Source organism: Sceloporus undulatus, chromosome 3 (genome assembly GCF_019175285.1).
Source record: "Sceloporus undulatus isolate JIND9_A2432 ecotype Alabama chromosome 3, SceUnd_v1.1, whole genome shotgun sequence".
Classification (NCBI taxonomy): domain Eukaryota; kingdom Metazoa; phylum Chordata; class Lepidosauria; order Squamata; family Phrynosomatidae; genus Sceloporus; species Sceloporus undulatus.
The window spans coordinates 203,966,508-203,980,273 of NC_056524.1; the positions used below are offsets into that span (position 1 = coordinate 203,966,508).

Genomic DNA, 13,766 nt, shown 5'->3' on the forward strand with positions numbered 1-13,766 from the left:
CTCACCTCACCCTCATTCCCCCTTTTCAGAGCATAGGGAAGCATAGGAAGGGTCAGAACCCCACAGAGCCAGGCATTTGTGGGAGAGGGTAAGCTTTCCAGAAGATAAACAGCAGCAATTGTGGGGACCACCGTAGACAGACCATATCATTATACCACCTTGTGGCAATAACATAGTCCATTGCACAACCTGTGGGTTCATCCACAATCCCCCTGAGCATGTCAAAACTTTTTCCAACACTGCCCATTTTTACCAGATGATGACTGACACAGCATGACACATTCCCACACAATGGGGAAATGAGCCATGTAGGAACCCTCTTTTTGTACCTTTAATATGAAAATACCACACATCACGGTTGCCATGTGGAAAGTACCATCACCACACCTCAACATTAGGGATGATTAGACAGTAACTGCAAAATGGGCCTTTTCTGTGGAAATGCCTCATTGTATAATGATCTTGCCTAGAGCCTTTATTCTTAAGTTATAGAATAGGAGACGAGTGTGTGGAACAGTTTGCCTTAGGAACACAAAGCACAAACCCTCTGACTCAACTCCTGTGTGTACCATTAGACCTTGCTTAAACCCAGCTACTTTGCTCTCTGGAGACCCACAAGTGCACAGCACCCCTAGAAGCAGAGCTTGCAAGTAATATATTACAAACAATTGTGTTTTCTGTGATGTGTTACGTTCAACATTACTTGACCTGACTGATGCCAACACTGGTTTTTTTTTCTGGGCACCAAATCAAGACATGGCTTTCTATTTAAGCCTTTGGGTCCCAGTGCACTTTTAGTCAGATACATGGTTTGAGGGTTGTGTTGGGTTGTTTGTTTGTTTTTTGCTCTTTTAGCCTTTTGGGTTGTGGAATGGTTTAATATGTTTTTAGCTTGTTTAAATTATTCATTTATTTTAATCTGAAATTGTTTAAAATTGTTCATATTGTTTTATATTTGATTGTATCTACACTGCAGTTTGATACTGCTTTAACTGACATGGCTCCATTCTATAGAATTATGTGTTTTGTAGCTTTGAGAAATATTTAGCCTTCTCTGTCAGAGAGCTCTGGTGCCACAACTAACTACAGATCCCAGGGTTCCAGAGAATGGAGCAATGGCAGTTAAGGGTAGTGTCAAACTGCATCAATTCTGCAGTGTGGCAGCTGCCTTTGTCATCTTGAGATCTAACAATAAAGAGGAGGAATAAAAATATATTAACAGTTGTTGTTATATGATCCTCACTAGGATCTGCTGCTGTTGCGTACCAGCAAAGAAGGAGATTCAGACAGGTCGACTTATCAGTTTGTGTCTCTGGGCTGGTCTCAGCTCAGTTGTGTGGGGAAGAAATGAGGATGAGCTCTCAAACAGAGTACACCCACTTTTTTTTTTTACCCCGGAACTTAGAGGAACCATATCTTCATACTCTGATTTGCTTCCTTGTCCTTCCTTCCCTTCTCTACCAGTAAGCAACAAGACCAGGGGTCCCTCCCAGAGCTTGAGAGATACCAGCCTCAAGGGGTTTGGGGATGAAGTTCAAGGGCAAGTGAATAGCCCTCTGCCAAACCCAAAAGTGACTTAAGTGCATGTAAGCTGCAGTTATATGAATGTAAGTCACCGACACAACTCTAGCCGCTGATGGGTGATGTAATTGTTATCATTTTTTTGTAACAAGTAACTTATATATTAGTCCAAAATATTGTTTTGGAGGCTCATCTTGGAGAATTTTGAGCCATTTTAAATATTCTGTGTATTTTTTAAAAATATAAAAATAATGCATTGCTAACATGTTATTAAACATTTACCCATTCAGTCATAAGTAATGAGAGATGGCAATGAGCGACTTTTAAAAACAAGAAATAAATTGTTTATTTTTAAAAAAAAATATCATGGCTTACAAGGAGCATGCAATGTAGATAGCAGCAGCACAATTTCTAACATCCCACCTCTTCCAATTCTATAAAACCTCTCCAAGACCTTGTTTGTAGGTACCTGGCAAAGACTTGTTTTGTTTTATAGGCACAGACCTTTGAGGGCTTTTATGCTCCTGGTTCATGTTGCCTTTGTGCTCTTTTATGATGATTAAGTGTCTGATGCTCATGTTTCTCATTTAGATTTGCACTGATATTTTCATGGTTTTATGTTTTGGCAGTTACTTCAAAGTCTTCAATTCAACAGCAAGGTAAATATTTTATTCTAAAATGAGCAGCAGCATCACCATCTGCTTTAGCATCCAAGTACTCATGCTAGCTAGCTAGCTAAATAAATAAATAAATAAATACCAACCTTTTCCTCAGTACTAGCTTCTCACATTACTTAGTTTATTTAGCATACAGTTAGATGTAAAGGAAATGTCCCAGGGAGAATCAAAGAACTTTCAATATTCAAAATACAGCCAGATTTCAGGTAGGCACTGCCATTACAACACACATGAAATTGAAATGTTTGTGCAAGCTTTCACTTGATCAGAGCCACTCTCCAATGAAGAATGTCGTGAAGTCTCAACAAACTGTTTGCTTAACCTATCAGCATCTGAGATTCTCTCGGATTCATATTATTGGTCAGAATTTCTTTCTGATTCCCTCCACCCCTTTTTACTTTGGTGCTGGCAGAGAAACAACAAGGTGCACTTCATTCATATCTGTTTTGTTCATTTATGCCAGGGGTGTGAATTATGAAGCTCTCCTAATGTTGTTGGAGTGCAGATCCCACCAGCAGAGCATATAGTGAATAACACTGGGGCTGCAGTTCAAGATCTGAAGGGCTGTATGATACACACCCCTATCTTATGCACTATACCAGGGGTCAGCAACCCCCAGCCCACGGGCCACATCCGGCCCGGCAAGGCCTTGGGACTGGGTCGAGCCTGGTCCTGCTGCCGATTGCCAAAGGCCCTGCGCCAGTGGCAATCGGCGGCAGGACTGGGTCTCTCGCATGAGGCCTTTGGCCTCTCGCGTGAGCAGCCCTCAGCCAGCGGACAGGCAGGGGCCCTCCGCTGGCAGACAGGCAGGGGCCCTCCACTGGCGGACAGGCAGGGCCAAGGAGTCTCGCTTCAGCGAGGCTCCTTCGCCCTGCCTCTTCCTATCTGGGCAGGGCAGGAAAGGAGCGGGGGTCCTCCTCCTCCTTCCCTCCCTTCCCGCGGCTGCCTGACAGCCGCGGACAGGGAAGAAAGGAGGTGGGGGAAGAGGAGGAGGAAAAGGAGCAGGAGGAGGAGGGAGGAAGGAAGGGAGGGAGGGAGGAGGGAGGGAGAAGAAGGAAGGAAGGAGGAGGCGGGAGGGAGGGAGGGAGGAGGAAGGAGGAAGAGGAGGAGGAAGGAAGGAGCAGGAGGAGGATGAAGAAGAAGAAGAGGAGGAGGATTTCCATTCCATTTCTACAGGTCTGCTTTGTTTTAACAATGATAGTGAGGATGAGGATGAGGATGATGATGATGATGATGGTGATATTGATATCAGCCAGCTTCTGAGATCCAAATGTCCTCCATTTTGATAATGCCTAACAAACATACATTTATATTAACTTTTTTTTTAAAATCATCAAATTTTTTTGCATGTCCTCCATTTTTAAAAAATGTGTCCTACATTTGAAAATGTCCTATATTATTTAATTATTTATTTTTTGGCTTTGGCCCCCCAGTTGTCTGAGGGACAGCAACCTGGCCCCTGGCTCTAAAAGGTTGCCTACCCCTGCACTATACCATGATAAATCTACTATATTTTACCTGGTTAATAAAACTCTAAACAGCCAAGCTAATTTGTTGTAAGCAATTATTTAAAAAAAGATTATGTAGCAGCAGAGTCAGGGAGTTATATACTAGAAAAACATTAACTATTTCTACCAAGCAGTGATTGCAAATAAACAATAATCTGCAAGGACTTTGAACTTCCAAAGAGGTGAATGCATGAGAAAATAAACTGATTACTCTTGGTACCGCCTTCTTCTCTAGTTACCAGCCAATTTCATCCAGGGTCCTCCATAAACAAAGTTGTTTCAGGATTATGATTTGTGCCATATAACATACAAGAGTGAAAGGTTACAAACCACATAGAGATATCCCACACCCAGAACAGACTTTTTATTTGTACACACCTTAACATAAGTTCATCAGAAGGTCACAGCAAGACAGTAACTTCAAGAGGCTGCAGGGTTCAAGCACATCTGGATTTTTGTAGGGCAAGCTGAGTCTCCTGCCTAGGCTGCTAGAAGCAGGTGTCATGGCAGACTAATGTAAAATTGTAATCTTGAACCTTACTGTACAGTGGGTCCTTGGTATCCACTGGGCTTTGGTTCCAGGACACCCCCCCCCCATTGATATCAAAATCCATGGATTCTCAAGTCTCATTATGTACAATGGCATAGTAAAATGGTGTCCCTTATATATAATGGCAAAATCAAGGTTTGCTTAATGCAATGTATATATTTTCTAAATATTTTCAAGCCACGGATGGTTGAATCCATGGATAAAAACTGCATGGATATGGAGGACTAACTGTATTCTGAAAGCATCATTTGAGGCCTCCCTATGACCATTTCCTTCAAGAGAACCCCAGAGAATGGTGATAAAGAAAAGAGCTCTTTCAGTTGTCAACCTACCTCCCATCTATGAAAGCAGGTTAAGACATTTCATTATTCCCAGGCATTTGGTGGGATGAGACTGGACGGTTTTAAAATATTAATTATCTCTATAATTTGTCTGGGAGGGGGATGTATTGCTTTTATAGTATACTAGGGAATTTGCTCTGAATTGCCCTGGGTTGACAATTTTATAATTTCAATCAAACAAAAGTTTGAGTAGTAGCACCTACAATCATTACTATTTGTTTCAAACCAAGATATATGCAAAGTGTACTAAACAGTTCCAAGCTGGCAAGAAAATGTTTGGGTTGTCAGCGTAAATGTAAACATCTAGTTTAGTCAAAATTAATTCATACATGTGCATTCTAAAGCAAAGGATATAGAAAGCAGAAACATAGATTGACAGGTACATTGACCAGTTGGAAGATGAAACCTAAAACCTTATCATAGCATGAGAGACATGACTAGGACACATGAGTGAACGGGAAGAAATAGTTTCAATACTTCAGAAGTTGTCTGAATTAGTAACTGCTCTCAATAGTCTCTTGCATAGGGCCAGAACAAGCCTAGGTTCAGATGGGACCACTGGCAATTCTTAGTTAAGTTGCATTTGTGTCTTTCTTTTCTATGCAGTTTCTTATGCACTGGCTTTTGAATTAATAAACATCTCAGGTCTTAGAAACCTGATACCCTGCAGCCCCCAGAATCTGCCCCCATCAATATGTACAGTGGCCCTACACTGGGGGTTTCAGAGAACTGCCCTCCCCCCCCCCCCAAAAAAAAGAAAATTCCCAAGCTCTGCAGGTAAAAAGACTAATCTTATGCATGTGAACTTCGGAGTATAACTCGTTGACTCAACACTGTACATTTGGACAAGTACCAGCCTGTAGAGGCTGTAGAGGAAGGGAAGAGGATTAAGCACCAACATTGCATTGATCTACTGGAAGCAGAACAATTCAGGATATAAATGCAAAAAGTAAAAGTAAATAAAGTAAGAATGTTGATTTGATATCTCCATGTCAGCTGCTTCGGTCATGCATTCAGTTTAGTAAACTGAAACTGTAAAATGATCACCTACGATTTATCACCAGGCAAAGAAGTGTTAACTATATTTGTATGCCTTTAGCAGAAAATTAACTTGCAAGACCAATCTCTTTTGATCATTTCATGATACAATATTTCTGCCTCAATGTAAGCAAGGAGAAAGTCATTTCAGTTGTTGTGTGCCTTCAAGTCATTTGTGATTTATTGCAATCCTAAGGCAAACCTGTTACACTGATTTGTTTTTTGTTTTGTTTTTTTGGCAAGTTTGGTCAGAGTGGGTTTGCTCTGAGGCTGACAGTGTGTGACATGCCCAAAATCACCCAATGGGTTTCCATGGCCAATCATAGATTCAAATCCTGGTTTCCTGGACTTCTAGTCCAACACTCAGACCAATACACCCTGCTAGCAGTATAAGAACTGTGATTCATTAATTGTTAAAAATAATGTTTTAATTATACAAACGTCTCACTGTTTCTGACCTTACTTGTTGTAAATAATATTTGCAGATGCTGTGATAATTCCTAAATTTCTGAGATTGATAAAACAATATTCATTGTTTTATCTGCCAATCTAAAAAGGCTGCAGAAGTTCAGGTAAAACATTACAAAAGTCTTAGGAAGAATTTGACGAAGTTGCTCTTGTGATCAGAGAGGCAGAATTTATCAGCTGATGTACAAGGAGCTACACAAATGTAACATCAGTATCAGTGTGGGCAACAGAATTACAGGGATGATGAGGACCAAGCTGCATCTTACAGTTGGATCCTAGACTTGTTTTACACTCATGGACTAAGAGTACAGCAGGGTGGACAGCCTGTATCTCTCTAGATCTTGCTGGAATACTCCCATCACCCCAACACAGGCCAGGCTGATGCAAACTGGAGTTCAAGAAGACCCAGAAGACCATAAATTCCCAATCTTGGAAAGTGTGAATGCGACAGACACATGAGTTTTGTTTAAGCACTGAAGCCTTCATGCACTCAGAATCATGTTGGATAAGGACATAAGAACCACCATGTTAAATCAGACAAAACGTATCTAGCCAGGCATTCAGTTGTCAGATGACATGCAACTGTATCACTGTCTAATGTTCCTCAGAAATTGCTATTCAGAAGTATACTGTTTCTAATATGGGATGTGAGGTGGATTATATATATCCATCCAGCTAAATGGCCAGCACTTCAACTCATGGTACTGAATTCCAGAGATTAATTATGTGCTGTGTAAAGAAACATTTTATTCTAACTTCCTGAATAACCCCAACTTCTAGTAATATGTGAGGGACAGAAATCCTCTCTCCATCCATTTTCTCTCCTCATCATGCAGAGCAGGGTCACAATCATTTGTACCGACTCCTCTGTCTTATCCATATTTTGCCATTCACATGCATGATTGAAGCTTTGAATTGCACAGGAAACCTACAAAGAGCAAGCTCCCTGCTCCAAATCTTTGCTTTTCAACTCGTGAAGGGTGGCAAGGCCAGATGACAGGAATAGGATGGAGGGCCAGCAAACACATCCCTGATCTCTTCTCATCATGTGAGGGTTAGGACCTGAGTGGGGTTATTTTTGCCAGCATATTTGTCAGGCGGATACACTCATATGATCAAGCTTTGGTTGACAGCACTTCCTCTTGAGCACTTGGGTCATTGTTCTGCTGGCAAACCCATATTTGCACAGCACAGTGAGTGCATTGGTCCTTTATGACTGCTAACTGCCATTATGTTGATTCAAGTGAGAGCAATGCTTTTTGTAGCATAAATACGCATGCCGTGTGCTTTGGGCATGAAAGAGAAAATATTGGGCAAATCCCAGGAAATCAAAAACAGCAATGTGTCTTCTATGAAGAGAATGACTGTTATCTATCTACAGGTATGAGATCTTCTGGCTAACTCCTGCATGACATAACTGAAGTCCCGATTTTGAGAGTTGTCCATTAAAAGAAATACTCTCTCAGTAATGTAGAAATGTACTTTTTTCTCCCCCCCCCCCCACTCCAAGTTAACCGGCATTCGGCTGGAGACAAACACTGTTTTTATTCCTGCTCTTAAACATTTATACTGGCACTTGTGGCCTAATTAGTCAGCAGTCTATCATCAGTTTGTAAATATTGGAATGGAAGAATATTTCACTTGAGAGAAAGAAGAACACATACACAGCTTAAATACACACAACTTAAACTTAAATATGCACAGGAGTACATTGTCCACACAATAAGCCCTAATCCTTATTCTTTAAGAAGTGTATGAATAGGTTTGTTGTGCCATGAAAGAAGAAAGCAAAATAATATCAAAGGCTTATTTGTCAGTCTTTCTGTGTACAATGAACTAGCCCAATATTCTAAACATGTGGTGTAACAATGACTTATGCAAACTACAAGACTGTTGTAGAACGTGCTTTACAAGGTGGGTTTCCTCTATTTTCCCATTAAGTCTTCCGATCTCTGAGATGCTTGAAAACAGATACCTGAGATTTGGCATGCTTTCTGATGTGTAAACATTTTTTATTTCATAAAAAAAACATTATGGCCATTTCTGTATACATTTATCATTCTCTTAGAAAGCACAAATGGCATGGGAACGATGGACTTGCACCAGGTGCACTTTTGATTTAAAAACACATTCCAGAAAATAATAATAATAATAAAAAGAATTCCCAACATAAGGCATTTTCTGTTTGCTTCATAAATGCATACATTGGACTTAATACTACATATAGGCAATCTGCATTCTTCATATAAGATTCTTCCGGCAGGACAAATTCAGATCTGACTTAGAATATTACAGATTTAACCAGCCCTAAAAAAAATTCACCCCAAAAGAAGAGGCTAAATACACAGAGCTAGGAAACTGTTGATTTTCTTTTGGACTACATTGACCAGAATTCTCCAGCCAACTGAGCCAGTGGAGGCTGGGAGTTGTAATCCAGAAAAATATCTCTCCCAGCCTCTGGCATTTACAGAGTTCCTGAATAGTGATTCCATTCATTTCAATGGAAGGCTGACATATGTACATGTAAGAGTGTGAATACAGAATTCCTTTCCTGTTGCAAGTAGTTTAAAGAAAGACATATTTGTGGGTAAGGGAGCTCCCTATGTGAGCAGAGGCACACTTATTTTAAAAAAAATTGCTACTCTGGGAGATGTAGACAATCTCCAGAGAAAACTCAGTGTTTCAACTACATCAAGCCCATTTTACTTTATCTGGAGTTGTACCTTATAGCCTTAAAATTATCTGTTCTGGTATCGTAAGAAATCAGATTTGAAATATTGGCCTTTCTGTTTTAATGAACATTTCAAGAGAAATCAGGGGCTGGGGGGAAATGGTTTTCTTATTTGAAGACACTGTTAGGGATCATGACAACATGATTGGATAATAAATTCTAATTAAACAGTTGAATTCCACAGCACCCAGAAACTCTTATGAGGCTAGTATCCCAAGATTAAACTGGTCAATCTGTCCTGGGAAACTATCATGGAATCACATGAATCAAGAAGTTGAGGTTCCTCTCCAATCACAAGACGTCACTGGAGAGAACTGCGACGTAGGCGGCTTGCCTCAAGTGGAAAGTAAAACTTCTCTATATCTGATTTTCTTTGGCTAGGAAACAGTGAACATTCACATTCAGATAATTTAGATTTTACTTGGGGAAATTAAACAGATACTGGTTTTCGATATTTACAAATAATTACATTGTAATGCAAAGAGATTTTAAAAAATTAAAAGGAGATTATCACAGTCTAAAAGTCAATGCAAGAGAGGAAATAAATATCATTCCAGTACCCTGATCCATTATAAATACATATCTCAACATTGCTATATGGTAGTGTCTTCACAATAGAATTACAGTGGCTTCAGAGGCTCATTTTTGGTAGATCTGGAAAGGTTATTTTCAGACTGTAAATCCCATGCTGGCTCAAGAATTCTGGGAATTGTAGTCCAAAAACTACAAGTTCTGTGCACGCACAATTATACAAGGGATGGTCTGGTTCTGCACACTTCAGAAATAGATTACACCCTGTGTAGCAATATGCACTTCTAGCACAAAAGTTATCCTTACTGCTAGAAAAATTGTTCTTTTTCTACATATATTTTCTTTTAAAAAAAACAACCCTGTAAATTTTGTATTGTTTTTAATACAAATAATTGTTTTTAATACAAATATGTAAACATTTGTATCAGGTTCTCCAACCAATAAAACTATGTCAAAGTTGTACACAAGTACACTTTGATGGTAATAAGCTCTTTGCCCCTATCTGTTAGTATTATGTTTAACAGCTCTGTTAAAATTGAAGGCTTCCAAATGATTATTTCAAACCTAAAAGGCACAGCCGAGATTAGACGTCTGCTCTTATAGTGCTAGTGAAGTCAGAAATAAGGGTCATTCCTTGTGTTCCAAAGAACTGTGACATTTTTAGGAAGAGGGCTAAGCATCGACATAAACAATTTCACTTAAAATAAAGAGACTCCAACAACAAACATTAGTCATGTGTGTATCTGTCTACCATCATTACCCACCACAAACTACTGTGCTTAGTGGTTTTATTATTTTTATGAAAATATTGTTAACATGTTCAAGCGTTCTCTACCTTGCCATGCTCCAGTTGTAGTGAACTAAAATTCCCGTCAGCCCACAGCCAGCACTTCTCAGCTGATGGGGATGATAAGATTTATAGTCCAACACCTACAGAGGATGCCATGGTGAGGAAGGCTGTTTTCCTTCCCTTCCCACACTTTAATAATCATCTGCAGAATATTGTCATATAGGATGAATGAATTATTTGCAGGAGGGAACAGAAAGATCATGAACAAAAATTATTCACTTTTTCTTGTGCTGCTGGGTCATAGACAGAAGAATTATGATTCCTTTATGCCCATTTCGCCTTTATGCACAACATTCACTCTAGAATAAATCAAAAGAGAATTTGATACATGAAACCTGAAACAAGGAGAAGGAAACCCGACATTTCTATGGCTACTTGAAAACAACTACAAAGTGTCCTTGTGCATGGAGAGAGTTTTCTTGTGCAAGACAGCCAGCACAAATGAAAATGTTAAAAATCAATGTAAATCAGGTAACAGTGTGAAGTAAAACAAAAGACTTCATATACCATGTTATCTATTTACAACCAGGGTAAGGGCAATACATGAGCGTTGAACATACATCTAAGGAAGGACAGAGACAGGACAGAGCACCATATCATGCTCTTTTGAGAATCTAATTCCTCTTCAGCATTACAAGTAAGAAAACAGCTCGTCCTTGTGACAGAATCTATGCTGATTTGGATGTTCTTTTAAAATTATTTCTTTCTTTTTCAGTTGATGGCAAAATAGGAGATACAGTTTTTCAACAACACTGAATAAAAAGACAACACAAACATGAAATTTAAAAGAAAACCACATAGAGGGAGTACAATAAAACTCTGGCTATTGTCAAGCTTATGTTACCAGTTTGTATACCCCAAAATCCAACAGCAAATTGGAAATCTTTGTAATACTATCATGTTTTATAGTTGATGAGGCGGCTCCAGTGGTCCACTGGGGGGTGTTGTTTTGTTTCTAGTTTTCACACATACATTGCATTTTCAAGAAAGCTCTGAAGCAGTTGTAAAGCTGATCTCTCCTATAAAAGTTAAAGAGGAACAAGATCTCAAAGATGCAATACTGTTGTTTTTGGATGTCATCAGGGACATTGGGAGAGGATAGAAAAAAATGCTTCTGATATACGGGATATGACTTTTACTTTCCCCTTACCCACCCCGACTGGTTCCTTTCAGTTTGTCAATCTTATAAGTGTACAGAAGCACTTACAAATAAGAGCTTTCAATCCATCACTGAGTAGAGACATATCCACTTGGGGGGGGCTGAGGGTTGTGCACTAAAGTTTTAATCATTTCATCTCACCTGAAGTCTTTGAAGAGTCCATGCTCAGTAAGCAAATGAGATGTCACCCACTTCCAAAAATCCAACCAGAGCTGAATATCTCGAAGACACCTGGCCATGGCAACAAAAACAGGAGTCCATTCCTTCTCACCCAACCCTTTTTCGGTCTAACCGGCAGAGAATCTTTTTGAAGGACCTCCTGAAGTCATGGTTGAAGATGGTGTAGATGACAGGGTTCAGGGAACTGTTGCAATAACCAAACCAGAAGAAGAACTTGAAGAGGGTGTCGGGCACAGGACAGCTTTGACAAAGTGCAGTCAACGTGTAGGTAAAGAAGAAAGGGAACCAGCAGACCACAAAAACCCCAATGACTACTGCAAGGACAAAGGTGAAACGCTTCTCTCGGTTCTGCCTGCCCCTCCACCGGGAAGCTTTGGCACTGCGCTCCTCCTCTGCTCTACTGGGCAAGGTGTCCCCAGGCTTAATCTGGCTCAGTTTGGTTTTGCCCTTACCTCGTGGTGGCCTCTCCTGCTTCCTGGGCTCATGATGCTCATTGTGCTCAGAGGAGGAGGTGTCCTCCAGGTCTATACCATTGATCTCTTCCCTCTCCTGGTTTCCTCCTGCCACAGCCACCTTCTCCCCATTCAACTTGGTCATCGCAGGCATGTCCTCCTTGTCCGCCAGGCCATTCTGCCTCCTTTCAGTGGCCTCTCCTCTCCTGCCGGGTGGGACACGAGTTCTCCTCTTTGCAATCTGGTAGATGCGGACATAGACCAGGACCATGATCAGGCAAGGAGCAAAAAAAGAGCCGATGCTGGAAGAGATAATGTACCAGGTCTCCTTGTTGATACTGCAGCTGAGCTCCTTCTTCGCCGCCCTTGACTCCGCTTCCTCGGGGGGTGAACTCTCCGGCTCGCCCTGCTTCATGATGGAGATGAGCGGCGGGAAGGAGATGACTGCTGAGATAACCCAGACAAGGAAGATTATGCTCTTGATGCGCCGTGGGGTGCGCTTGAGGTTGTACTCGATGGCTTGAGTGATGGACCAGTAGCGGTCCAGGCTGATGGCACAGAGGTGGACGATGGAGGAGGTGCAGAAGAGGACATCCAGGGCGAGGTAGATCTCACACCAGACCTTGCCAAAGTGCCACTGGCCCATCACCTCGTTGGCCAAGGAGAAGGGGATGACCAAGGTGGCCACCAAGATGTCAGCTGAGGCCAAGGAGACCAGGAAGAGGTTCTGGGGGGCCTTGAGGGCCCGGCTGGTGAAGATGGCAATGATGACCAAGACATTGCCAAAGATGGTGACCAGCATGAGGAGGGTGGCCAAGGAGATGAGGGCCAAGGTGGTGGGGAGGGGGTAAGGGAGGCCTTCCCTCTGCCCTCCCTGGCTCCCATTCAGGCTGAGGTTGAGGCTCAAGTTGAGGCTCTCCATGGGCTCCTGGGGACCCGGTCCTTCCAAGGGGGAGAGGGAAGAGAACCTCCCGCTCTCGGCCAACAGGAGCCCCAGGGGAAACATCCACCAGGAAGCAGAAGGGAAGGAGGGGGAGGAGGAGGACCTCTTCCAGAGGGGACCAAGGAGGAGCAGGTGAGATGCCTCAGCCAAGAAGGCGGAGGGCAGGGACAGTGCTTTCCACGCCCATCCTCCCCAGGGGATGCCTTGCCCTCCTCACCTGCCCCACAGCCTTCCTCCTCCTCCTCCTCCTCCTCCTCGCCTCCCAGGCGGGAAAACTCCCACCCAGCCCTCAGCTCAGGGAAAAGCCGGATGCCCACTGGGGGCCCCTGGGGGCTTCCTCCTCCTCCTCCTCCTCCTCCTCCTCGTCCCCTCCGCCGTCGCCTCCTTCTCTTCCTCTTCCTCTTCTTCTCTTTGCCAGCCTTGCTGCCTCCTCCTCCTCCTCCTCAGCTTTCTCTCTCTTTCTCTCTGTTGCCTTTATAGCTCCGGATGGCGAGCGAGAGAGGCGTCAGCGCCACGTGGGGATGGATGGAGGGATGGAGGGGCTCCCCTCCTCTTCTTGCCTCCTTCTCTTGCTCCGGCTGTTTCCCTTCCCTCCCCCTCCTTCTCCCACGCCTCTCAGCCTTTCCTCCCCGGCGCCCTCTCTCTTGCCCCTCTTCCTCACCGGGGAATCATCCCTTCTGACGGAGAGCCCTGGCTCCGGGGCACCTGGGATGGAAAGAGCAGCTGAGCTCCGCTCTGGAGGAGCCACAGCCCCCTCCCATTCCCAGAATTCCACACCCTGGAGCCAGGGCAGTGCAAAAAACAGCTCCAAAAGGGA

At 42.6% G+C, this 13,766-nt stretch overlaps 1 protein-coding gene across 1 annotated transcript; it reads right to left on the minus strand.

Moving 5' to 3' along the window:
- Positions 1–8,091: 8,091 nt before the first annotated feature.
- On the minus strand, positions 8,092–13,541 carry ADRA2A (adrenoceptor alpha 2A). Its single transcript, XM_042461105.1, has 2 exons — positions 11,516–13,541; positions 8,092–11,234 (listed from the first exon to the last, which is right to left on the minus strand). The coding sequence occupies exon 1, from the start codon at positions 13,010–13,012 to the stop codon at positions 11,642–11,644; it is 1,371 nt and encodes a 456-aa protein (XP_042317039.1). The 5' UTR covers positions 13,013–13,541; the 3' UTR covers positions 8,092–11,234; positions 11,516–11,641.
- Between the last annotated feature and the right edge of the window lie 225 nt (positions 13,542–13,766).